The sequence below is a fragment of the Bubalus kerabau genome, chromosome 5 (genome assembly GCF_029407905.1).
Source record: "Bubalus kerabau isolate K-KA32 ecotype Philippines breed swamp buffalo chromosome 5, PCC_UOA_SB_1v2, whole genome shotgun sequence".
Taxonomy (NCBI): domain Eukaryota; kingdom Metazoa; phylum Chordata; class Mammalia; order Artiodactyla; family Bovidae; genus Bubalus; species Bubalus kerabau.
Window position 1 is genome coordinate 56,217,516 of NC_073628.1, and position 26,206 is coordinate 56,243,721.

General features: G+C 42.1%; 1 protein-coding gene and 1 long non-coding RNA gene across 3 annotated transcripts in view; one reads left to right on the forward strand and one right to left on the reverse strand.

Moving 5' to 3' along the window:
* Positions 1 to 14,489, forward strand: part of MDM4 (MDM4 regulator of p53) — a 51,209-nt gene extending 36,720 nt beyond the window's left edge. For both annotated transcript variants that reach the window (XM_055581722.1, XM_055581721.1), the window contains exon 11: positions 1,125 to 14,489. In XM_055581722.1, coding sequence (XP_055437697.1) covers positions 1,125 to 1,697 — 573 coding nt within the window. In that variant the 3' untranslated portion in view covers positions 1,698 to 14,489. The remainder of the gene's footprint in view (positions 1 to 1,124) is intronic.
* LOC129652768 (uncharacterized) lies at positions 12,897 to 24,307 on the reverse strand. Its single transcript, XR_008714733.1, has 3 exons — positions 24,179 to 24,307; positions 15,990 to 16,074; positions 12,897 to 13,007 (listed from the first exon to the last, which is right to left on the reverse strand). It is a non-coding gene; the product is annotated as an uncharacterized LOC129652768 (long non-coding RNA).
* Between the last annotated feature and the right edge of the window lie 1,899 nt (positions 24,308 to 26,206).

Sequence of the window (26,206 nt, forward strand, 5' to 3'; positions counted from 1 at the left end):
AGCAAAGATAAGTGTTTCTATCCTAATCAGATTTTTGAGGGTCTTGGGGCCCAGAAAACCTGTTAAGCAAATAGACTCTATTTCATCAATTCAGAGCCGCCATGGAATTTAATAAACTCTATTATTTTATATACTACTAAAAAGAAAAGTGATGCCAATTAGACTAGGACACACCATCAATTATGAATTCCAAATCTTTATGAAGTTCCTTGCATATTTGTATAGCATTTCAGATGAGATCTGAGGATCTTAAAACTGGCAAGAATGTTCTGAGGCTCTCTGGAGAAACATCCCAGTTTAACAAATGGTCATATCCCTGCCTCCCAGTATAGGCAGTTGAGTTGTGACTTCTAAACTTGAAGTGCTTGGCCTTTGTTCTGAAAGTAATCAAGTGAGCATGTATCAAATCATCGATCCTGTCAAAACCGGGCAATTACCCACATTTAAATACACTTGACTTGTTCCAGGTGAATTCTGCAAGGCATTTAAAATTCATTGCGCTCTGGTATCTCCTAATTTGAATGTGGAGAAGTAGGGAAAAAAATTACCTGGCATTCAAGGACAGGAGCATTCATTTTTCCGAGTGTGATTTAGGCATGCAATTACCTGCCTATTCCTGAGAGCAGTGAGAGAAGGAGTAAATGTAGGAGTTGTCAAATATAAATTTTAGCTTCCTTTTCGACAAATTTTATAACATTTTTTAATTAGTAGGAAAGAATGACATCTTGAGTATTACCTTTGCTTCATTCTTTAGCCTCTTGCTGGATAAAAGAGTAAGTTGTACAAAGAACTGCCTTTTTGTAAAAAGAAGGCAGTGGGTAAAAGCAAACAATGCAAATTGCACCCAGACTAAATAGAAAGCTAAAACAGGTTAACTTTCTTAAAGATAACTACATTTGGCTTGAAGTGGCAGTTATGTCACTATCATTGTAAAACTTCTCAAGATGTTCTTACATGTCGCTGTAGACTTTGTTCAAGTTCTGGGCTAGAACTTCAATGTCTGGTGTGAAATCCCTGGATGCTTGCTATCTTAGTATGAGATGAAAATTTGGCCTACTCTCCCTTTCTATCAGTCTCATGTTTTCCACTGAGTGAGTACTAATTGGCTGCATTTGTCTTTGTAGGATGAGTGGCAGTGTACTGAGTGCAAGAAATTTAACTCTCCAAGCAAGAGGTACTGTTTTCGTTGCTGGGCCTTGAGAAAGGATTGGTATTCAGATTGTTCTAGGTTAACCCATTCTCTCTCCACGTCTGATATCACTGCCATACCTGAAAAGCAAGAAAGTGAAGGAGTTGATGTCCCTGACTGCAGAAGAACTGTATCAGCTCCAGTTGTTAGACCTAAAGATACATACATAAAGGAAGAAAGCTCGAAACATTTTGATCCTTGCAACTCGGTGGAATTCTTGGATTTGGCTCATAGTTCCGAAAGCCAGGAGACCATATCAAGCATGGGAGAACAATCAGATAACCTTTTTGAACAGAGAAAAGATACAGAAAACATGGAGAATTGCCAGAATCTTTTGAAGCCATGTAGTCTGTGTGAGAAAAGACCACGAAACGGGAACATTATTCATGGGAGGACAGGCCATCTTGTCACTTGTTTTCATTGTGCCAGAAGACTAAAGAAGGCTGGGGCTTCTTGTCCTATTTGCAAGAAAGAGATTCAGTTGGTTATTAAGGTTTTTGTAGCATAGCTGAATCAGTGAATTATAGACAGATAGTAACACAGCTGGTCATGTGTCCAAATATCAGTATTGAGCATCTCTACGCAGGGGTGACCCATTTCATACTTTCATTTATTCACGTGAACTTTTATGTTCTAGGTCATTTTTACCTCTAAACTTATAGAATTTGTGAATAAGTTCTTTAGAACTAGATTATCAATTTGGAGACTATTAACATTAAAAGAGAAGTTACTCATTCTGTCTTCAAAGATGAGCATCTGGGAGGGAGCAGTACACATAGAAATACATTCATTTTTATTTAATTTAATTTCTTACTATTCTTTTCTGGTGGGGAATGTTCTTGGGCATCAAAATCCAAGGTGACTATTAGAAAGATACTAAAGCTGTCAATGAAAAAGCATAAGTAAGTAATGTATAAAGTAGACTACTTTATGTTGTGTGGTTCAGAGAAACGATTATTTTTGTAAAGTGCCTAGAACAGTGATATCCAACATTTTTGCTAACATACCTCAAAAAACAATTTTGAAAAAGTACACATGACTTTTTGCACCTTTTAAAAATTGAGGTGTAGTTAGCAAGCAATAAAGTGTTCCCTTCTGCTGAATTGTAGACATCTCAGTAGCCACCTGAAGCAAGCAATAGCACATTTCTGTCTCCTCAGAATGTTTTCTTCTATCCTTTTCTAGGCAGTTCCTACATCATTTCATGACTCTCACCCTCGATTAGTTTTCCTTTTGCACATGTTGAATTTGACTTCTAAATTTTTTAAATAAATTTAAGTACTTAAAGAGGATGTATCATCCAATATATTGTAGATGTGCTTTAGATATATTTTTGCTAAAACCTTGGAGCTGTAGATTTGGCTGGTTGAATTTATAGAAAAAGTCCTGTCATATATACTGGCAAAGCCTATTCTCATTATAAAACTAATCAGCCAAGTCAGACTTCATTTTCAGTTGAAATATTTGACTTTATATTAATTTATTTTTGGCCGCACAGTACAGCATATGGGATCCCCGGTCAGCATGCAGACCCGTGCCCCTGCTCAGGAGCGTGGAGCCTTGCCGTTGAACCGCCAGGGAGGCCCTGTTGGGCCTCATTTGTAATCCAGTTGCATGTGTTGCCTGCATCTGTGGCACAGCCTTCTCAATTGCAATTCTAAGACAAGGCGCAGAGATTGTGACCAAAGCCCTCTGTGTTGTACTCTGCCCTCTTTGTCTCCTGGGAGCCTGCTAGGGGTTTTTGTCTTTTTATTTGATGCCTCTAGTGGTTTTTTTAATGTCCTAAGGCAGTGCCCCATAAGATTCTAGGTGGGTGAAAAGCAGCCTTTCTTCTGAGAATAGGGATTATGGCTATTGTGAAAAGGAAAGTATTTAAAGATAGCTCTGAAGAGGTTTTATCTGAGCACATAAATATTAGGATAATACATATGGAAATCGAAGATCTTAAAGTTGCTTTCCTTATAGATATTCCTGTCTACTTTCCCTATTGGAAAAAATTTTGGTGTATGCTCAGGGGTATGAATATTTTGAAGATCAAGGCCCTAAAATTATTAAATTTAAGGATCTTAAGAATGAACTTGGGTTGTTTGTTATAAGCCCAACTCAACTCCCTGCCCCAGACACACACATGCATGCATTCACAGGCGCTGGTGCACACACAGGTACAGACAAAAATCCTTTATTTAGCATCGTATTTAGAGAAATTTTGTTAAACTCGTAGAAATTAACCAGCATGCACTCATATAGTCAACCTCTTATTTTGCACATGAGGCTGAAAGGGTAAATGACTGCTAAAAGTCACAGCTAGTGATAGAGCTTTCTGGGATCCAAGTCTCCTACAGTAAATCTCTAAACCATGCTTTCTTCCTTCTCATTATTTGTTAACTGTTTAAACTGTGGTGTTTATTGAATTTGGAATAACTGATGGCCTTAAAATACTGAAGAATATGAGCTGCAGCCAAAATAGGACTTCAGAGAGAATAGAGACTTAACCGTTTCTCCTCAAAGAGAAAAGGCAGTACATGTCAGCTCCTCATACATAATCCAGTAAGTTACTCCTCCCACTGGAAGGACAAGTAAAGGCAGCAGAGGAGCCCGAACTGTCTGTCCAGTGTTTGTCCTCCTTGGGGATGAAACTTAGGTCTCTGGCTGTCTCCAGGCATTAGGGACTAGGGTGTTTCCCCTCAGTAAATAGAATCAGTGCTTCAAGTTCAGTGTTTCGTTAGACTATGGTAAGTGCTCTAAAAATTTAGGAAGTTAAGTAACTTTATACCCCATTCCCTCCCCACCCCACCCCCATACTACTCTCTTCATGATAGTTTGATAGCTATAGATTTTGTTTTAATTTTGCCAGTTAATTGCTTTTGCAAGTAAAATGAGGAATAGGGAGAGCTGGGATATGCACTTGTACCCTCTGGTCCCTCTTATATAAAGTTGAGTTTTTGAAGAAAGCTTAATAAAAAGTCTAAAATTTTTATTTTTGTATATAGATATTTGCTGCTAATTTGGTGCATCCTTGCCTAGCACAGAATCCTCTTATGCTACTCTACTTACTTTCCCCCTGCTTGGATCACCTCGGTTTTTACTGTCCCCATTAGCAGTAAATACTTTGCTTAGAAGATTTTAAACTGCACATTTGAGCTGAAAATATTTCAATAGATACATTTAGGTTTACTGTACCCCTATCAAGAGTCTTGAACAACTTGAATGTTACAAAGAACTGTATCTGCAGAAGGAGGTAATATTTGTTTTGTAGCTTATCTGAAACCCAAGATGCTGCTTCTGCAGTTTGTTTTCCATCATCCAGGATCTTTGTTTTATTAATTTTTTTAATTTTTTATTTTATATCGGAGTGTAGCCAATTACCAACGTTAGGATAGTTTTAGGTGCACAGCAAAGTGACTCAACCATACATACCCATGTATCCGTAAGAATTGGCCTGTGGTGTGGGAGACCTAGGTTTGATCCCTGGGAAGATCCCCTGGAGAAGGAAATGGCAACCCACACCAGTATGCTTGCTTGGAAAATCCCATGGACAGAGGAGCCTGGCGGGCTATAGGCCCTGGGGTCTCAAAAGAGTCAGACACAACTGAGCAACTGACACTTTTCACTTCGTTCTACCCTAAACTTCCCTTGCATCCAGGCTGCTGTGTAACCTTGAACAGAGCTCCTTGTGCTATACAGTGGATCCTTTTTGTTACCCATTTTAAATACAGCAGTGTGCATGTCGATCTGAGAGTCTCTATCCCTTCCCCCCACTTTTCCCCACTGGTAACTGTAAGTTCTCTAAGTCTGTGAATTTGCTTCTGATTTGTAATTAAGTTTATTTGTATAATTTCTTTTTTGATTCTGCATGTAAGGAATATCATGATATTTCTGTCATATCATGTCATATGATATCATCTGATATCTCTGGGTCCATCCATGTTGCTGCAGATGGCATTATTTCATGCTTTTTAACGGCTGAATAGTACTCCATTGTGTATAGGTACCACATCTTCCTTGTCCATTCCTCTGTTGATGGGCACTTAGGTTGCTTCCAGGTTTTGGCTATTGTAAACAGCACTGCAATGAACGCTGAGGTGCATGTCCCTTGTGACCTGTTTTTCTCCACATATATTCCCAGGAGTGGGATTGCAGGGTCCTCTGGTAGCTCTATTTTTCGTTTTTTTTAAGGAACCTCCATACTCTTCTTTGTAGTGGCTGTACCATTTTACATTCTCACCAACAGCGTAGGAGGGTTCCCTTCTCTCCACACCCTGTCCAATATTTACTGTTTATGGATTTTTGATAATGGCCATTTTGGCTGATGTGAGTTGACACCCTCATTGCAGTTTGGATTTGCATTTCTCTAATAGCAGTGTGGAACACCTTTTCATGTGCCACTAAGCCATCTATGGCTCCTTTTGAGAAATGTCTGTTTAGGTCTTCTGCCCATTTTTGTTTGTCTTTTAATCAAATTTTTTATTTTTAAGGTAATTGTAGGTTCACATGCAGCTGTAGGAAACACTACAGAGAGATGCCTTGTAATCTGTAATAATTTGCCCCAATAATAACATCTTGAAAAGCTGTAGTGTAACATCACAACCAGGATGTTGATGTTGATATGGTCAGGATAAAAAGCATTTCCATCACTGCTGGAATCCTTTTATAATCCTTTATAGACCTGTTAGGTTCCTTATAACCCTATCTCCTCTTTAGCCCTAGAAATTACTAATTTGTTTTCCATTTCTGTGATATTGTGACTTCAGAAATGCTCGTGCATGGAACCATATGGTATGCAACCTTTTGGGATTGGATTTTTTTTTTCCAGCATAATTGCCTGGAAATACATCTGAGTTGTATATATGAATAATTTGTTCTTTTAACTGCTGAGCTGTATTTTAGGGTATAGCTATACTACAGTTTGCTTAATCATTTACTCATTGAATGACATCTAGATTCTTTCTAGTTTTTGCCATTATAAAAAAAAGTTGCTATAAGCATTTGTGAACATACTTTTGGACAAACCGAAGTTTTAATTTCTCTGGGATAAATGCTTAGTAATACAATTGATAAGAAGGTATGGTAAATGAATTTTAGCTTTTAAGAATTGCCAAATGCTTTTTCCTTAATGGCTATGCCATTTCACCTTCTCACCAGCAATTTAACAGTGATCCAGTTCTCTGCATGATCACTAGAATTTGGTGCTTTCACTCTCTATAATATTTAATTTTAGTCATTCTGATAGATATGTGAGGATATCCCATTGTGGTTTTAATTACAGTTTTCCTAATAACTGAACCTTTTAATTGGACCTGAGACAAGTGAGCCTAAACCGTGTATATGCTGTACGTACATCCTCTTTGGTAAAGGGTTCATGCCTTTTGCCCATTTTCTAATTGCTTTCTTACTGTTGAGTTTTGGGTTCAGTTCAGTTCAGTTGCTCAGTTGTGTCCGACTCTGCAACCCCATGGACTGCAGCACGCCAGGCCTCCCTGTCTATCACCAACTCCCAGAGTTTACTCAAACCCATGTTCATTGAGTTGGTGATGCCATCCAACCATCTCATCCTGTCATCCCCTTTTCCTCCCACCCTCAATCTTTCCCAGCATCGGGGTCTTTTCAAATGAGTCAGCTCTTCACATCAGGTGGCCAAATTATTGGAGTTTCAGCTTCAGCGTCAGTCCTTCCAATGAATATTCCGGATTGCTTTCCTTTAGGATGGACTGGGAGTTCTTTCTATGCTCTAGATATTAGTCCTTTGCTGTATATGGGGTTTGTAAATATTTTCTCCCACTCTGTAGTTGGTCTTTTTATCCCTTTCAGAGGCTCTTTCTCAGAAATAGTTTGTAGTTTTGATAAAGTTCAATTTATCAGTTTTTCTGTATATGTTTTGTGCTTTGCTGTCAAGTCTAAAAATTCTTTGTTTTAGCCCCAAATCTGGAATATTTTGTCCTTGTTTTCTGTTAACAGTTTTGTGGTCTGATATTTTACATTTAAATCTGTGATTCATCTTGCTTTAATTTTATATAAGTTGTGGTAATTAGATGAAGATTTTTCTTTTCTTTTTTTTGTCTATGATGCCCTATTGTCCCAGCAGCATTTGTTCAAAGACTATTTTTCACTTATTTATTTATTTTTAAAAACTTTTTATTTTATATTGGAGTGTAGTCAGTTAACAATATTGTGAAGTCAGGGAGTACTTTGGCTATTCAGGGTCTTGTCTCCATACAGATTTTAAGATTATTTTGTTCTAGTTCTGTGAAGAATGCCGTTGATGATTTGATAGGGTTTACATTGAATCTGTAGATTGCCTTAGGGAGTATAGTCATTTTGATACTGTTGATTCTTCCAGTCCACAAAGTGTTTTTCATTTTCCCATTTCTTTGTGTCTCTGACTTCTTTCATCAGTATCTTACAGTTTTCAGAGTACAGGTTTTTTGTCTCCTTAAGTAGGTTTATTCCTAAGATATTTTATTCATTTTGATGCAATGGTAAGTGAAATTGTTTCTTGAATCTCTGTCTAATCTTTTGTTGTTAGTGTATAGAAGTGCAAAAGATTTGTGTGTATTAATTTGCAGCCTGGAGCTTTACGGGCTTCGTGGATGAGTGCTGGTTTTCTGGCCGTGTCTTGAGGATTTTCTGTGTAGAGGATCGTGTCATCTGCAGGCAGTGACAGTTCAACTTCTTTTCCAATTTGGATTCCTTTTATTTCTTTTTCTTCTCTGATTGCTGTAGCTAGGACTTCCAAAACTGTTGAATAAAAGTGGTGAGAGTGGATACCCTTGCCTTGTTTCTGGCCTTAGAAGAAATGCTTTCAGCTTTTTCCCATTGACTATAACGTTAGCTATAGGTTTGTTGAGTATGGCATTTATTATGTTGAGGTATGTTCCCTCTATATATACTTTCTGGAGAGTTTTTATCATAAACGAGTACTAAATTTTGTCAGAACCTTTTTCTGCATCTGTTGATCATTGGGCTTCCCTGGTGGCTCAGATGGTAAAGAATCTGCCTGCAATACAGGAGACCAAGGTTCAGTCTCCGGGATGGGGATGATCCTCTGGAGAAAGGAAACCCAATCCAGTATTCTTGTCTGGAAAATCCCATGGACAGAGGAGCCTAGAGGGCTACAGTCCATGGGGTCTCAAAGAGTCAGACATGACTGAGCGGCTTCCACTTTATTGATCATATGGCTTTTATTCTTCAATTTTTTAAATGTGTAGACACTAATTTATGAGCATTAAAAAATCCTTGCATAACTGCAATAAATCCCACTTGATCATGGTGTGTATAACCCTTTTAATGTATTGTTGAATATGGATTTCGAGTATTTTGTTGAAGATTTTTGTGTCTGTGTTCATCAGTGGTATTGGCTTGTAATTTTCTTTTTGTAGTATCTTTGTCTTGTCTTGACGTCAGGGTGATGGTGGCCTCGTAGAATGAGTTTGGGGGTTTCCTTCCCGTCCAGTTTTTTGAAAGGGTTTCCAGAAGGATAGCCATTAACTCGTCTCTAAATGTTTAATAGATTTTGCCTGTGAAGTCATCAGGTCCTGGACTTTTGTTTGTTGGGAATTTTTAATCACAGTTTTCAATTTCAGTGCTTGTGATTGGTCTGTTCATATTTTCTGCTTCTTCCTGGTTCAGTCTTTGAATGCTGAACCTTTCTAAGAATATGTCCATTTCTTCCATGTCATGCATTTTATTGGCATACAGTCGCCTGTAGTGGTCTCTTATGATCCTTTGTATTTCTGTGATGTCAGTTGTCGCTTCTCCTTTTTCATTTCTAATTTTATTGATTTGAGTCCTCTCCCTTTTTTTCTTGATGAGTCTGGCTAAAGGTTTTTCAATTTTGTTTATCTTTTCAAAGAACCAGCTTTTAGTTTCATTGATCTTTGCTGTTGTTTTCTTTGTCTCTGTTCCAATTATTTTCTGTCTGATCATTGTGATTTCTTTCCTTTCTACTATCTTTGAGGATTTTTTTTTTTTTTTTTTTGGTTTTGAGTTTTGTTTGTTCTTTCTGTAGTTGCTTTGGGTATCAGGTTAGGTTGCTTAATTGAGATTTTTTTCTTGTTTCCTGAGGTAAGACTTCCATAAACTTTCCTCCTAGAACTGCTTTTGCTGTATTTCATAGATTTTGAATTGTTGTGCTTTCATTTTCATTTGTCTCTAGATATTTATTTTCTCTTTGGTTTTTTTCAGTGATCCATTGGTTGTTTAGTAGCATGTTTAGCCTCCACGTGTTTGTTTTTTTATAGTTTTTTTCTTGTAATTTATTTCCAGTCTCATAGCACGATGGTAGAAGAAGCTTGGTATTGTCTCAGTTTTCTTAAACTGACCGAGGCTTGCCTTGTGGCCCAGCACGTGGTCAGTCCTAGAGAATGTGCCGTGTGCACCTGAGAAGAATGCGTATTCTGCTGCTTTTGGATGCAGTGCTCTATAAATATCAGTCAAGTCCATCTGGTCTAATGTCTCACTTAAGGCCTTTGTTTCCTTGTTAACTTTCTGTGGGGTGTTAAAAGTCCACCACCCTTATGTGTTCCTGTCAGTTTCTCCCTTATGACTCTTGTGCTGTGCCTAGTCACTCAGTCGTGTCTGACTCTTTGTGACCCCGTGAACAGTAGCCCGCCAAGCTCCTCTGTCCGTGGGATTCTCCAGGCAAGAATACTGGAGTGGGCTGCCATTGCCTTCTCCGTGGCTCTTAGTATTTGCCTTACATATTGAGGTGCTTCTGCATTGGGTGCATATATATTTACAGTTGTTCTAGCATTTACAGTGTCTTCTTGGATTGATCCGTTGATCATTATGTATTGTCATCCTTTGTCTCTTATGTGCTCTGGGTGCTAAGTTGCTTCATAGTCTTGACCCTGCGACTCCATGGACTGCAGCCCGCCAGACTCCTCTGTCCATGGGATTCTCCAGGCAAGAACGCAGGAGTGGATTGCCATGCCCTCCTCCAAGGAATCTTCCCAACTCAGGGATCAAACCTGTGTCTCCTGTGTCTCTTGCATTGGCAGGCGGGTTCTTTAACGCTAGTGCCACCTGGGAACTTATCACAGTGTTTATTTTAAAATCTGTTTGTCTGATACGAGTATTGTTATTCCAGCTTTCTTTTGCATTTCCATTTTCATGGAATACCTTCTTCGATCCCCCAGGATCTTTATTAAATGTTGTTCGGGAGCATAGCACAGCGAGTAGAATTCCTTGTGTTTCTTGGCTTAGAATGGGTTAGGGATCCTTAAAAGGGCCAAATAAAACTATCAGAGCAGTGCTTTACCTGCAGTAACTTTTAAATCATCTTCTTGATCTATTTTTGATCTTGTTCTTTTTTCAATGTCACTGTGGTACAGATAAGTAAGACATGGTTTGTATGTTAAAACTTCATAGTTTATTGCTATATGATGATGAAACTCTTTGACTTCCAAACACTAGCATTTAGTTTGTAATTAGGGTGATGATAATGCTCTGGTTTTCTGGAGACAGGGCCAGTTTACTCCTGTTTTTCAGCATCTTACACAGGTTGTCTCTGTCTCTCCCTTTTCACTTTCAAATGTCTTCTTTTAGGCATTAAATTATTATGGTCCTAGTTATAGATAAGGCATGCTTCGCTTGAAATCTTAATTGTGTGGAAAAGATCTGTTAAAGTAGGTGTCAGTGGAGTTTATTGTTTCCACTGCCGTTACACCATAGACTTGTGATTAATGAGATTATCCCACATTAGCATCAGATTTCTTATTTTAGTTATTTAAATTAATATTTATGACCATGTTATCCCATACAAAATGTTCAGACCAGAAATGACAAATCGTTAGAAAAGCAATGAATTTCTAATTTATAGCTAAAAATGTCTCCTGCCTCTTATTAATTCATTCTACTTGCACTGTACTTATAATACTTGGTATGCTTGGTACTTATAATACTTTGTACGCTTTTGTATTTTATACTTAATCAGACTTTATCTTAGAGCAAGGCTTTAAGTTGATATTAACATTTCTTCAGAGTCCATCTATGGAATATCATAGATTCCCAATCCTAGACTTGAACAATGGATCAGCATCCAGATAGACCAGCTTCTAAACTGCCACAAACTTGTCTTAAGATTGAATCACTGCCAGGCATTTGAAATATTCAGTTGTGTTTTAATAATAATTTATGTATTAAAGCTGTATGTAATGCTTTATGCGATGTTATTTTGTTTGTAAGAACTTATTTTTGAAGATTAGGATCTTATTTTTAGGTTGCCTTTTTTTGAAATGTTCTTTCAATGCAATGTTGGCTTCTTTGACAGTTGCTAAGGAGAAATGTGTGAACTGTTGGATCAGTGTATCTACAGAGCTATTGTAGTGTTATTGCTTGGTTTTCTTTTAGAAAGTAGGAAACTTGTTAACCAACTATTTGGTTTTTCCCCACAGACAGTTATTATGATCTTCTGAAAGTGTGATTTCCTCCTTTCTCTCTTTTTGCCGCATTTCATGGCATGTGGACTTTCTCCAACCAGGGACTGAACCCGTGCCTTCTGCACCGGAAGCACGGAGTCTTACCCACTGCCAGGGAAGTCTGTGAAAGTATATGGTTTTAGATACTGTGAATCTGTTGTTTTCCATTTAGCCAAATATCTGCTTAAATTGTTCATGTCCTAAAGAAGAGTTCATCCTGACAGTTCTGTCATTTGTGGGTGTTGATGTATGCACACACGCTATCAAGACTTAATGCTTTGCTAAAACTGGCTGCAGACCGGGTGATGTTAGAATCAGCACTTCAGAGATAAAGAAACCTGCAAGCTCTCCCCTGTGCCAAAAATACCACGTACAGTGTTTACAAATGTCTAGAATTTTGCACTGCCATAGGGTACCTGAGGTTACTTTACTGGAATTGTCCGCATCTGTGATTAGCTGAGTTGCAGTTTAGCATATGAGGAGAAATATTGGAGACTCTAAAGCTAAACTGGAAATGGAAATTATCTGAGGTGGTGGTTCAGGTGACCCCCCAGACCTAATCTGGGAACAGTTTTTTCCAGATGGCCTTGAGATACTCTTTTTGTTGACAGAGCTTTCCTTGCTGGCCATTGCTATATTCTTTCTTTAGCAACCAGATCTCTTTTTCTTCTGTGGGAAAATGTCCTATTAGTATTTTGAGATCTTTTAATGCAATGAACGTGCAATCCCAAATAATGCCACTGTTGCTGAATGTGGTATTGTTAAAATATTATAATAAGCTTACACTTGGGGTTTCCTGTACTTCTCTCAAGAGCCTTTTGAATGACTGGAATGTCGCAGAGAAAGAAGTGTTCAGAAAGAGGTAGTTAGTATTTCTGGGAAGCTTACCTGAAATGCAGGATGCTGCTTCTGCAGGTTGTTCTTCACTGGGGATCTTTATTAAATGTCATCTTGGAGGATGGCCCAGCAGGTAGAACTGCTTCTTTCTTGGGGCAGGATGGGCCAGGAGTCCTAAAAGGGGCCGGATAGTGCTGTCAGAGCAGTTCCTTTCTCAGTTGCTGTAGTTTGAAAAATATTTGTTGTAGTTGCTGTAGTTTGGTAAATACTTTATTGAAAACTAATACTTAAAACATTTTATCAGAAGATCTGATTTCTTATCCCAAGGCATTTTTTTGTTTTTGTTTTTAAACAGTAATACTTTGTTGTCAGACATTTCCCATTCCATCCTGTTGTTCTTTTTCCTTGGAATTCAAAGTTATTATCTACTTCTGGATATTGCTTTTATACCGAAGGCCTTTCTCTATCACCCCTTGGATGGTTGTAACTCCAGTGTCTTTAGATAATATTCCTCTTATCCAGTCAGTCCTGGGGAATGTTTCTCCTGTAGAATTAGGTGGTGGAGTCTAGCAATAAGAAGCAAAGACATGACATCAGAGCTACTGTCTATTAAAAACAATTGTAGATGAAGATTTGTGTGTATGAACAGTTTATTTCATTGTGTGTTGGCGTGTAGGAGATTTGTGTATGTGAACTGTTTATTTCATTGTGTGTTGGCGTGTAGGAGATTTGTGTATGTGAACTGTTTATTTCATTGTGTGTTGGAGTGTAGGTGATTAACAGTGTTGTGTTGGTTTCAGGTGTACAGCAAAGCGATTCAGTTATACCTATACATATATCTGTTCTTTTTCAAAGTCGTTTCCCACTTAGGTTGTTAGATAATATCGAGCAGAGTTCATTTTATTTTGCTTTAACACTTTACTTAATATAAAGTATATTGGAGTACAGCCGATTAGCAGTGTGGTGGCAGTTTCAGGCGCGCAGCCGTACATATACAGGTGCCTGGCCTTCCCCCAAGTCCCCTCCCATACAGCCTGCCACCCACTACTGAGCAGAGTTCTCTGTGCTGCAGGGTAGGTCCTGATTGGTTGTCCATTTTAAATATAGAACTGTGTACATTGTCCCCCTACAGTTTGCCTCATTTTTTCTTTTTCATAAAGAATCAAAATGCCTTATTCAGTTTTTTCTTTTCCTCTTGAGACAGTTATAGAAAATGTTTTTTAAAGGAGCGCACTGTTTCTGGCCTCCTCAGCACCTAGCAAGGCAACCTCTTAAATAGGACTCTCTTCTAGTGCATAGCCAGGCACTGTTGAGTGCTTCTTGGATAGAGATAAGAAATAAACTTATTCTACCATCATGAGTCTTAATCTTGACCTTCTTAAGCCTCAGTTTTTCTCACCTGTAAAATGAGTTCACATACTACTCTTTCTACCTCATAGTTTGTTGGGGGGATTAAGTGTGGGAGGTAACAGAACCTCTGATTGCCTTGAATAAGATTCTAGAAGTTGTTAAGCTTTTGGTAGACCACGCTCTGGGGTATATATTCAGAATGCCTCGTTTCCTAGAAGCTGAGCTCCTCTTTGTGCCTGCCTAGCAGAGCCTACATTGCTTCCTTTTACCCATGCCTCTAGCTTATGTATCCTTTGCTTCACATGATCTCTTGTCTAGAAGAGTTCTGGCCCTAGGTTCTGAGAGAACTGTGTATATAAATTTGGGTAGTAGCTACAACTGCCTTGCTATGGTCTTGATATAAAAAATTCTGTCTTACATGCACTTGAATAGGTGGCATAAAATGCAGTCAGTGTATAGAAATCATGCAGATTTCTAAATAACATCTAATTAGGTAGTCATAATTAATAATAGTAGCAAATACGGTAGAAAAAAAAAACAACTTTGAAACCAGCCCAGAACGTGAGGAAAGGAGATATGTTCATGAGTTCTTGCCTAATCTTTATAAACATCACTAAGTTGATAGCTCTGTAACTTTTTGCACTATGTATTTGATTTTGTTGTGCTTTTTTGTGTATTAAATATTTTTCATTTTGTCATTTTGTGGTGTCATTATTGGGGAAATACGGAATTGTTTTTGTATACAGCAAGATCTTGTTTTCTGCCTTTGAATTTGTGTCAGACCACAAATTTGGTCTGACGGGAATGAATGAAGAGAGTAGCTTTTACAATAGAAGATATTGTACTTAAAAACAACTTTTAACCCACCCCCACCCCAATCATACACACAATTAACTATTAATAGAGTAAGTGTTATATTTCACTTTTAGGTTCCCAATCTCGAAAGAAACCTCAAAATTTGCGGAGAATTTTTTATTAGCCTTCCTGGTGACTCAGATGGTAAAGAATCTGCCTGCAGTGTTGGAAACCTGGGTTCAGTCCCTGGGTAGGAAGATTCTCTGGAGAAGGAAATGGCAACCCACTCCAGTATTCTTGCCTGGAAAATCCCATGGACAGAGGAGCCTGGCGGGCTATTTCAATTTTAGGTTCCTAATCTTGAAGGAAACCTCAGAATTTGCAGAGTATTTTTTATTAATAACTTGAGCTAAGGCAGTGAGTTGTGGAGGTTCCCCATAGAGCCCTTGAGAATTAGAGCTCATAGAGCACCTGCATGTCCAGAGTGGTTTAAGGCAAGCCTTCTTCCAGTCCCAAGACTGCCCGACTCTTCGGAACCCATGAGTACGTCAACCTGTCTACCACCCTCTGGTACTGATGTAGAGATTTCAGGATTGCCCTTCGGTTTATGAAGGGGCGCCAAGTGCAGGATTCTATTTCATTGTGGTTTTGAATTGAGGCTTGTGTGAGAGGTACTGAGGGCTTGTCACAAAGTATGCACTGATTGCTTGTATGCTGAGCATGTGCTGGGGTCTCTAGCAGGGATCCCAAACTTTTGGGGATTACAGCCCTCCTTGAAAAGCTACTGGAACTTATGAAATCTCTTGTTAAAAGTACATTTCACATTTACTTCCAGGAGCTTCATTGAAACTAGTCTGTGACCCTCCAGGTTCTGTTCTTTGGAGGGATGTCAGAGAAAAGTGAAATGTGTCCATTAAGAGTTTGGCTAGCTCATATCCAAGGCCGTTAAGGTGGATAAAGCTTCTGGTCAGCTGTCCCGAGCTGACAGCTATCACGTAGTTGCCACAGATTGGCACTTGTACGACTTCTGGGAGCACAGATGATATGCTCTAGAGATAGTAGACGCTTGTATGAGGAGCACCTGGGGGGCGGGGTGGGGGTGACACTGGAAATAGGGATGGCATCTTAAAAAGGAGAGCAGGGTACTTCCCTAGTGGTCTGGTGGCTAAGACTCTGCACTCCCGAGGCTGGGGTCCCAGGGTTCACTCGCTGGTCAGGGAACTAGATCCGACGTGCCTCAACTAAGATTTTTATATGCCACAAATTAACATTTAAAAAAAAAAATGAAAAGAACATTAGAGATAAGGATGGAGCCAGCTTCTGTGTTCATACAACTATTTCCATGTTTTGTGACCTCTTTAAAAAGTTACTTTTTAATAACAACTGCATACTTTATTTGTTACCTGGATTTGTATGCTACTCAGCTTGATTCCTGGTACTGCAGATTTGTAATCTTTCCTGAATGTAGTCTTGAGGCTAGAAAGCAAGCTGAAACCAGTAACTGAGTTAAATAGTTGTTAACAGACAAATCCCTAGCCAGTACTTGTTTGCTGGGATTTGCTTAAATCCACCCTGTAAAGGTATAACAAGTATTGGTGCTATTAGAAAAATTTCAGGTTGTTAACATGTTTGGGGATAGAGGGATAATCTTGCTATGTACATGCCCAACCCTAAATTAATATTTTCCTTTGGCCTTTTTTTTCTCTTCAAAATAAAGGATGTAAGTGTAAATGTGAGCCAGAGCCTGCTTGGTACTGGGAATACTATAGTGAATAAGGAATCTCCCTCAACCTGCCTAACAGTCCAGCAGTTGAGTTAGGGACATAAGACAGTTTCCACACGGACTAAGGAAGCAGCAACGAAAGAGCTGCAGGTAAGAGAATGGCTTGTTGGCGAAACATAAGCTTGTTCCGCCTTTCTGGACCAAAGGCTGTGATTGGAGACGAGAGATGGGACTGGAGTGTTGGAGGGGCTGGGTGACAAAGCTGTGATAAGCCAAGCTAACAAGTTTGAGCCTTACCCTGAAGGCAGTGGAGAGCTGTCAAAGGACTTTAATGAGGAGTGTAACATGATCTTATTTGCATTTTTGAAAGATCATTCTGTCTGCATTGTTGGTAAGAGACTGGAGTGCTGGCTAGATCAGAGGCAGAGCTAGGCTGTGGCGACAGTCTGGGCTGGAATGATGATACTCCTAAGCTAATGGCCGTGAACCTGAAAAGAATAATAATAGGTAACATTTACTGAACACTTAATATGTGCTGACCTGGCATCTATTTTCCCATGAGGTATTTAAGACTTTGCAAAATTACTCTGTCCAAGGCAAATAAGAATTGAAGAGCTGGCAGTTGAAACCATTGTACCTGAGACAAAATGCCCAAAAGAAATGCATGGATTTGAGAGAAATCAACATGGAGGTGACAGACTTCTTGAATGAGTGTGGATATGAGGGAGAGGGAGGTGTCAAGGAGGGCTTGGACAGTTGGTGGATGGTGGTGCCATTCATTGAGATAAAAAATATGGGTAAAAGTGTAGGTGCTGATGAGGTAGGAAAAGATGAGTCGGATGTGTTGATTTTGTGCATATAAGGAGATTCAAATGGAAATAGAGCTCAGGAGAGACCTGGGCTGTAAATATTAAGTATCTATTAAGCATCTTATACTTTCTAGGTACTGGGAATACAGTGGTGAAAGTGACGAATGTGGACCCTGCTCTCATGGCTTAGGGAAACTAACTGGTTAAGCACGTACTATTTGTGCACTGAAGAATTGCGTTGGGAGAACACATGCTGCTATGAAAAATATAGAAGAGGGGCCTTATTTAGTCGAGGGTCTAGGAACAACTACCTTGAAGAAATGAGAACCTGAGATCTAAAGGCAGGAGAGGAGTTTGAAGAGGTAGGGAAGCATACTGCAGGTAAGAGGAGACACAGAAGGGCCAGGAAGGGCCCTGGAGGAGGGCACGGCAGCCCACTCCAGCACTCTTGCCTGGAGAATCCTGTGGACGGAGGAGCCTGGCGGGCTGCAGTCGATGGGGTCACACAGAGTCGGACACGACTGAGCGACTTAACACGCATGCACGCTCGCAAGGGCTTTTAAGGTGAGGAAGCAGTGACATCTAAGAAGGCTTGCTGAAAGCATGGAAGGAGAGTGGCGTATAATAGAGGAGGTGGCTGGGACAAGAGTTTGAAGAGAATGGAGAAGGTCTAAAACTGATACTCGAGAACAGCGGGGAGAACAGAGTAGGAAACTTTTGCAAGGCAGTTGCCTGAGAGTACTCCATCTCTGGGCATCCCAGGTGGCCCTAGTGGTAAAGAACCTGCCTGCCAATGCAAGAGACAGATGCTGGTTTGAGTCAGGAAGATCCCCTGGAGCAGGGCGTGGCAACCCGCTCCACTACTCTTGCACCACTGACATTTTAGGTTGGAAAGTTCTCTGCTGGGCGGGGGGATGTTCTGTGCACTAGAGGATGTTGAACAGCATCTGTGGCCTCGACGCTAGATGCCCGCAGCCAGTAGCACTCCCTGCCCAACCGATTATGACAATCAAACATGTCTCCAGACATTGGCAGTTGTCGCTTAAGGAGAGAATGGCCCCAGTTGAGAACCAGGAGGTCCAGCTGCTGAGTGCTTCTGGAGGAAAGTCACGCAGCTTGCAGACTGCTCTTACTGCACATCCAGGTGCCCGACCTGGGCTCGCAGCTCTGCCTGGTCCTTCAGTTTCCCTAAGAGTTGCAGTGACGGTTCTAATCTAGAAGTCAGTAAGGGGGAGAAAGGGAAGACAGGTATGTCACTTCTCCAAGGCCGAAATACCTGACACGATGACAGATGTCGAGTCAGCACTTACTCAGTATTCAGGGTGTCTACTCTCACTGTTGGCAGGAGGGGACAGGCCGTCACGTTCTGAGAGGTTGATGGTCTAGTAAGACTTCAAAGACACCCGCCTCTTCTCTCACCAGGCCTTGTGGAGGACTGCACCTCCTGCCCCCTCGCAGCAGGCTTGTCAGTGAAATGTGAGTGGGAAAGAAGCATTCTGAGCAGAAACTCGGGCCATTGCAGAGGCCACTCTACTCCTTTCTCTCCGCACAGAGGCTAGTGCACCCCAGAATGGGGCTGCTCCATCAGCCTGCTCCAGGATTGGCGAGAACAGGGGCAAAGCTGAAGCTGTCCTGAAATGGGCAGAGAAACATTTTATTGGAAGCCAGTGAGATCTGGGGATTTGTTCAGTTCAGTTCAGTTGCTCAGTCGTGTCCAACTCTTTGCGACCCCATGAACTGCAACATGCCAGGCCTCCCTGTCCATCACCAATTCCTGCAGTTTACCCAAACTTGTGTCCATTGAGTTCGTGATGCCATTTAACCATCTCATCCTCTGTCATCTGTTCCCCTCCTGCCTTCAATCTTTCCCAGCATCAGGGTCTTTTCAAATGAGTCAGCTCTTTGCATCAGGTGCCAAAGTATTAGAGTTTCAGCTTCAACATCAATCCTTCCAATGAATATTCAGGACTGATTTCCTTTAGGATGGAGCAGTTGGATCTCCTTGCAGTCCAAGGGACTCTCAAGAGTCTTCTCCAACACCACAGTTCAAAAGCATCAATTCTTTGGTGCTCAGCTTTCTTTATAGTCCAACTCTCACATCCATACATGACCACTGGAAAAACCATAGCCTTGACTAGATGGACCTTTGTTGGCAAAGTAATGTCTCTGCTTTTTAATATGCTGTCTAGGTTGGTCATAACTTTCCTTCCAATGAGTAAGTGTCTTTTAATTTCATGGCTGCAGTCACCATCTGCAGTGATTTTGGAGCTCCAAAAAATAAAGTCAGGCACTGTTTCCCTATCTATTTGCCATGAAGTGATGGGACCGGATGCCATGATCTTAGTTTTCTGAATGTTGAGCTTTAAGCCAACTTTTTCACTCTCCTCTTTCACTTTCATCAAGAGACTCTTTAGTTCTTCTTCACTCTCTGCCATAAGGGTGACATCATCTGCATATCTGTCTAAGGTTATTGATATTTCTCCCAGCAATCTTGATTCCAGCTTGTGCTTCCTCCATCCCAGCGTTTCTCATGATGTACTCTGCATAGAAGTTAAATAAGCAGGGTGACAGTATACAGCCTTGACGCGCTCCTTTTCCTATTTGGAACCAGTCTGTTGTTCCATGCCCAGTTCTAACTGTTGCTTCCTGACTTGCATACAGGTTTCTCAAGAGGTAGGTCAGGGGTATTTGTTACCACTCTGTAACTCAGTCTTAGCTGTCTGGTACAATCCCAAGCAAGGACAAGCACCAGGCATGGCACAGGGTGAGCGGTTGAGGTGCTGTGGAGGTGGAATTCGTTGATGTTGAGGTTTCAGTGGCAATCCTGTGAGGCTGGGGTGGTGGATGAGCCATTCATAGGACATCGCTGTCACCCAAGATGATGGCAGGCCTGTAGGAAGTCAAAGTGAATGACGGCAGGTATCTGGAAGGTCAGCAGATGATACAATAAAGGAGGAGAAAGGGAATAATAGGTGAAAGCCTCAAAACAGCAGAGATTTTTACGTGCAGAGGGATAATGGTCTGGGTGCAGTACAGGGGAGGCCCGTCTCCTGTACTGAAGGTAGGTGAGTTGTGGGGAAATCACTACTAAGATTCCTTGAAGGAAAGCCAGGTATCTTTAAAGGTAAAGAAGTGGGAGAAAGAAGAGTTTGTGGGCGCAAGCAGGGGGATATTTACCAGGTAATGGAATTACAGAGTCCTAAGTGGCTGACTTAGCAGCAGCAGCAAGTAGTTCATAGGGGGCTTCCCAGATGGCTCAGAGGTACAGAATCTGCCTGCAGTGCAGGAGACGTGGGTTCAGTCTAAGACGTGGGTTCAGATCTTCAGAGGAAGATCCACTGGAAAAGGAAATGATAACCCACTCTGGTCTTCTTGCCTGAAAAATTCCATGGACAGAAAGGAGCCTGGTTGGCTACAGTCCATGGGGTCACAGAATTGACCACGACTTTGTAACTAAACAACAGCAAAGTAGTTCATAATGGGTCAAGAGGCGGCTGCTCTGGAGCCCCTCTCCAGAGAAAGGGCAGATACATACATGAGATTTTACATGCAAACCCAAGGAATTTTGGGGCTCCCCTAACACTCTCTGGGGACCCTAGGTTAAGAACCCTGTTTTCAAGCATGCTGTGTACATGCTATGTCGCTTCAGTCATGTCCAACTCTTTGCGACCCTATGGACTGTAGCCCATGGGATTCTCCAGGCAAGAATACTGGAGTGGGTTGCCCTGCCCTCCTTCAGGGGAATCTTCCTGACTCAGGGACTGAACCTGCATCTCCTGCATTGCAGGCAGATTCTTTACCGCTGAGCCACAGGGGAAGTCCTTGTTCTCCAGCAATAGCTCCCAAAAGTTAGCAAGCATCAAAATCACCTGGAGAGCTTTGCTAGGCCTCATTCCAGAGGTTTTGACCAATGTGTGTAGATGGGCCCAAGTACCTGCGTTTCCATAAGGTTCCCAGGTGATGCTGGGCTAGGAACCCCATTCTGAGTCACTGCTGCCATCCAATTACAGTAGAATGTTTTGGAAGGAAGAGGTACAGTGGAAAATTGTTGGAGGCAAGATCATGAGGAGAAGAATGAATTTTTGCTCTGTCCTACTAGCCTTCTAGATTTCAGTTAGATACTCAAATGTTTCTGCTTCCCCTGCCTCGCCCCACAGAGAACCTTTCAGGGGTGGACAAAAGAAGGGAGAGAGGAGTGAGCAACTCATTTCGGGTTTAGGGCAAGATGTGCAAAGAAAACCCTTTAGGTTAACATGTCCTTAAAGATCATTTTCTTGAACACCCTTACTTTGCAGAGGAGAAGCGATATGAACATTGCTTGGCTAATTAAAACATTTGACCTGTAGCCCCATCTTGCTTCTTCTCCCTCTGTGGCTCTTTTCCCTTCGTCATTAACATTTAAAGAAAAAGTGGGAAATAAGCCATATATTCAAATCAGTTTAAAGAAACATGAAACTTCTGGTGCCCGACATTGAAAAGCCTTAATTAAACTCTAGCAAAGTACACTGTTTAGAACTGGATAAAGCTGTTACCTAAAGATGGGACACAATCTGGGGATAATTGCATCTGCATTCTTCTTGGTGTGTGTGTGTGTGCACGTGTATTCAAAATGTGTAACCAGCAGGATTTCTGGAATCCTTGGCACTGAATTAGGATTGCCAGTTAGCTACTTAGCACGTGACCTTAGGCAACTCATTTAATGTCTCTGAGCTTCAGCCACTGATCTGGAACACAGAGCATTGAGGGACAAATGAAGTAATGTGTGTGAGGTCCTTAGTACCTGATAGTTCCTCTTCTCGCGTACCTTAGGGCTGGGGGAGTGACCAGTCAAATCTGTGGCCTCTAACCAGCAGATGTAACCTTTATCTTCCACCAGAGGGCCCCAGCGCTCTATACAGTCTAAGGGGAAGGTCCTCATTAAAACAGCACCCTTGAATCTGCCTGAGGATAGCCCCCTGGGTTCAAGGCTTTAAATATTCTTCCTGGTGCGTGGAGGAATTGTTTGTAACATTCCTCAAATATCCAGGAGGGCAATCTGAAGTAGGAAATTTGGAGAAAATGGTATTCTAACTCCACACCAGGCACAAAGAGGATTATGTTTCTGGTTTTTTTTTCCTTTTTTTTTTTTGGTCCATTTCTACCATTCATTCTCCATCCTCTCAGGTTATCTGTAACCTAGCTACGAATTATTCTCTCAGTAATAGGCTATTGCAGTGCATTTCTCCCTGGTTTATTCAAATGAGCGGGACTGCTGTTTTTGTCCCTTTGATGTACAGCTGCCCCACCCTTGTCCCCAGGCGCGGGCCACCTTCCTTCCAGCGGGCAGGAAGGGAGGGTGGGAATGGATTTCCGAGCCTCTGTCTCACTGCTGAGCCTAGAAGCTGCTTCCCTGAATCCCTTTGTGGTGACAGTCTAGTGATCGGCGGGTACCATCATGCAAGGATGTGTTTTGGGGAGAAAGCTTTTTCTCCATTTAAGGAAGGCAGACAACTGGGAAACGTTGAGGCCACCAGCCGCCACCGCCTTCCACAAACCATCACAGACAACGGGAGAAATGAGAGCCAATGCATGCCGGTCCTGTGCACACGGCTTCTGCCTTACCTGTCTTCTTTGTCCTTTAATCTGATGGTCAGCTTTCAGCACTGTTCCTGGGGGCACTGGCCCAGACAGTGCCTGGGAGCAATCAAAGGGTGGGTCGTACATCTTAGTAAGGGAATCATAAACTGGGAAGAACAGGTCTCCAGAAATCTAGTCCAACCCCTCAATGTTCAGAGAGGAGAAATGCCATGGTCAGAATTACACGGTTGGTTAATGGCAGGCTAGCTATTCTAATAGAACTAGACTTCAGATCCATGGGTAGACACACCAGTTCTTGTCTCACCATTTAATTTTTTAAATCTGCCATCACCACCAACATGTATTATGTGCTCATGTGTCAAGCATCTGTTTGTTTTATCTTGTGTAATCTTCACAAAAACACTGTGAAAGAAAGGTAGTGTTCCATGAATGAAATATGTTATCCCCATTTTAAGGAGACATGCTGCTGCTGCTGCTGAGTCACTTCAGTCGTGTCCGACTCTGTGTGACCCCATAGATGGAAGCATAGAGAAAGAAATTAAAGATATAGGAAAAAAAGTAAGTCAGGTCCATTTAAATAAGTGTTTCTCCATGAGGATTTGTTGCTGTTGTTTAGTTGCTAAGTGATGTCCAACTCTTTGCGACCCCGTGGACTGCACCCCTCCAGGCTCCTCTGTCCATGGGATTGCCAAGGTAAGAACACTGGAGTGGGTTGCCATTTCCTCCTCCAGGGATCCAGGGATCCCTGACCCAGGGATTGAACCTGCATTGGGAGGTGGATTGTTTAGCACTGAACCACATGGAAAGTACCCATGAGGGTTAGTGGCTTTTTTTTTTCTTTAAGGGGACTATCCTTTGCACAACAGGATACTTAGCATCTTTGCCCCCCAAGCATTGATTGCCTGGATCACTATGATAATACCTTCAGTTTTTCCGAATCCCAGAAGATAAAGTAGAGGTGATGCCGTTGCTGATTGGAACCACTGACTTAAATGCACGCACACAGGAAAAGGAGCAGTGAACAAGACTTTGCATTAATAAAGGTCACAGGATGGAGATAAGAGCAGGTCAGGAGGAAGGCAATCCCTGGGGTGAGGGTGGCTGTGGAAGCGAAGCGGCTAAATTGTAAGGGAAGGGACTGAAGCAAGGAGGCTGTTTGTACACGGTCCCTGCCAAAATTCGACGCGTGAACAAGGTCTGGCCTCACAAGCTCATACCTCTGGAGACCACCTGGGTCTCACAGACAAGAAAAGCGACTGGGTCAGGGGACAACAGGAGTGCTGGGGCTGGAGTAAATATTGGATTTAAAAAGAAGAGTTTAAAGCATTATTTAGGCCAAGAAAAAAGGCCTGCAGGTGAATTGGGTAGGTTATGACCTGTGGGCCAGGTCATCTGTGGGGCCATTCCCATTTAAGGGCTACGCCCACCATGCAAGTTGGTGGAAAGAACTTGGGTTTCAGCACACACAGGAGGAATTTACTACCTTCCTGAGCTGGCAGACATCAGAGGAGCCTGCAGAGGAGCTGTGAGCATTCCCCGGGGCTCTGGGTTCCACGGAGGCCCGAGGCCCATCTATCCGGGGAGCTGAAGCCGTCATTCTTGCGCATGCTCCGGTCTCCTCCGGATCGGAGACTCTGGAATTCTGGGCCTGTGAGTCCTTAAAGGTAGAGGTGGGACAGGAAAACTCTAGAACCTGGCCACTGCCTGTCATGCCACCAGCCCAGGCCCCTGGCAATGGTTCCTTCACTCAGTGCTGTCATTCCCCTTGATGTGTAGACACGGGGGAAAGGGGTCACTGAGTCCCCGCTCCGTAGAGGCCTTTTGCCTCGGTTCACAGCTCTGGCAGTCTACAAACTCAAACAGCTTTCTTCTCTCTCAGCCAGTGGCCCCTGACATCAACTGCAGAGCTAAATTGCCGATTTTCCAGCCCAGCTGTTCGGCGGCACCATAGGCTTAAGTTTAAATGCACTTTTTAAGAAAACCTTCGGGAGCCGTCTCCTCCTGCCTGCTTTCTGTCTCTGCCTGAGCCTGGCAGAAAGCACGCACTGAGAGCAGGCTGGGCGCTCTGTGGGACTCAGCCCACCTTCCCTCGGGGCCACGGCAGGAGTGAAGCCCCAGACGCAGGGCCCTGCTCCCGCTCCGGGAGTGGCCCTCAGGGCATCCTGCTCTCTGAGCTGCACCTTTGCAAGCAGCGCCTCTTGTAACATTGCGGGAGGCAGCAGGGCTTTGCCAACCAAACTCCCGATGTGGAGGAGCTGAAAACCAGGCTGCAAATAATACCGAACACGCCAGGAAACCTCTGGTCTGCTCCTCCGGGTCTCATCAGTCACGGGTGTCAGAATGCAAGCCCTCCTTCCTGGCTTTGCTTACATTTCTATGCCCTGGGCCCTCGGGTGGGCTCTCAGGAGGTAGGTAGTCCCCAGCCCTGTTGCCTGTCCTTCCTGGATCATATCCAGCATGGGCCAGGATTTATTGATCCTCAAAAGCTTCTCTGCTACAGACAGGAGGACAGTGTAGGCAGAGGCTGTTGACAGGCCATGCGGCACCATAAACAGAACGAATTCTGAGGCCAGCACCCGGAAAGGGGGCTTTCCGGCTCTCCTCCATCTCAGCTTCCCTCTAGCATCTCCGGGAGTCAGCCCATCGGTCAGCACTTTCTTCTTCCTTCTCCATTCAGCCTCATATCTGGATGCCTTGTCCAAGTCAACTTTCCTTCCTCTACTACAAGGACAGCTCTCATGGGCTAGGGGACCTCAGTAGTATTGCTCAGGAATCATCCTTTAAGGAGTTTACCTACAGCACAAAATTTCAGAATTGTAAGCAGGATCAGCATTTCCAGACTGTTGGCTGTTACAGAAGAATGGAATTAAAACTAACAAAACACAACAATAAAAATTGACATTTTTTTAAGATGGGGACTTACACATGGTTGCCAGCCTCTATTTCATCAAACAGTACATCCAAAAAAGAACAATTACTGCTACCATATATTACTACCATCCTTTCATAAAGGAAAGGACATTTTAATGCCGCCAGTGTGTGAAGGAGATAATCTCTAATAAAGTATAGTCCTTTGAAGGAAATTTTATAGCTTTGTGGAGAGAGTTGTCTCATTCTTTTTTTCCTAATTCCACCCCTGAAGCACCATTTTACGGGCTCCCTCAGCAGTCCGACGGGGCTCACCCTGGACAGCTTTCCCTTCCACTCTCTGCGCCTCTCTGTTGTTTCTGCTTTGTCATGTTAGGGAAAGTTCTGAGAGACTTTGAAATGGGCAAAAAAAGGTTATTATTGGGTGTCCTGTTCCCTTTGGATTACCTTTGCCTTTCAGTGTCTTTGAGCTATTTTACCAATCTGTAAATTGTAGAAAACAGAGCATAATGTAAATGATTTTGCCAATAAAAGCGCAAATTGTTTCCAGTGGTGATGCAGTCGATTATTGCCCCGTGGATACTGACCAGTGTCGCATCTATTACATAAACTAATTACGGCATTTCTGATGGCTTCTGTATAC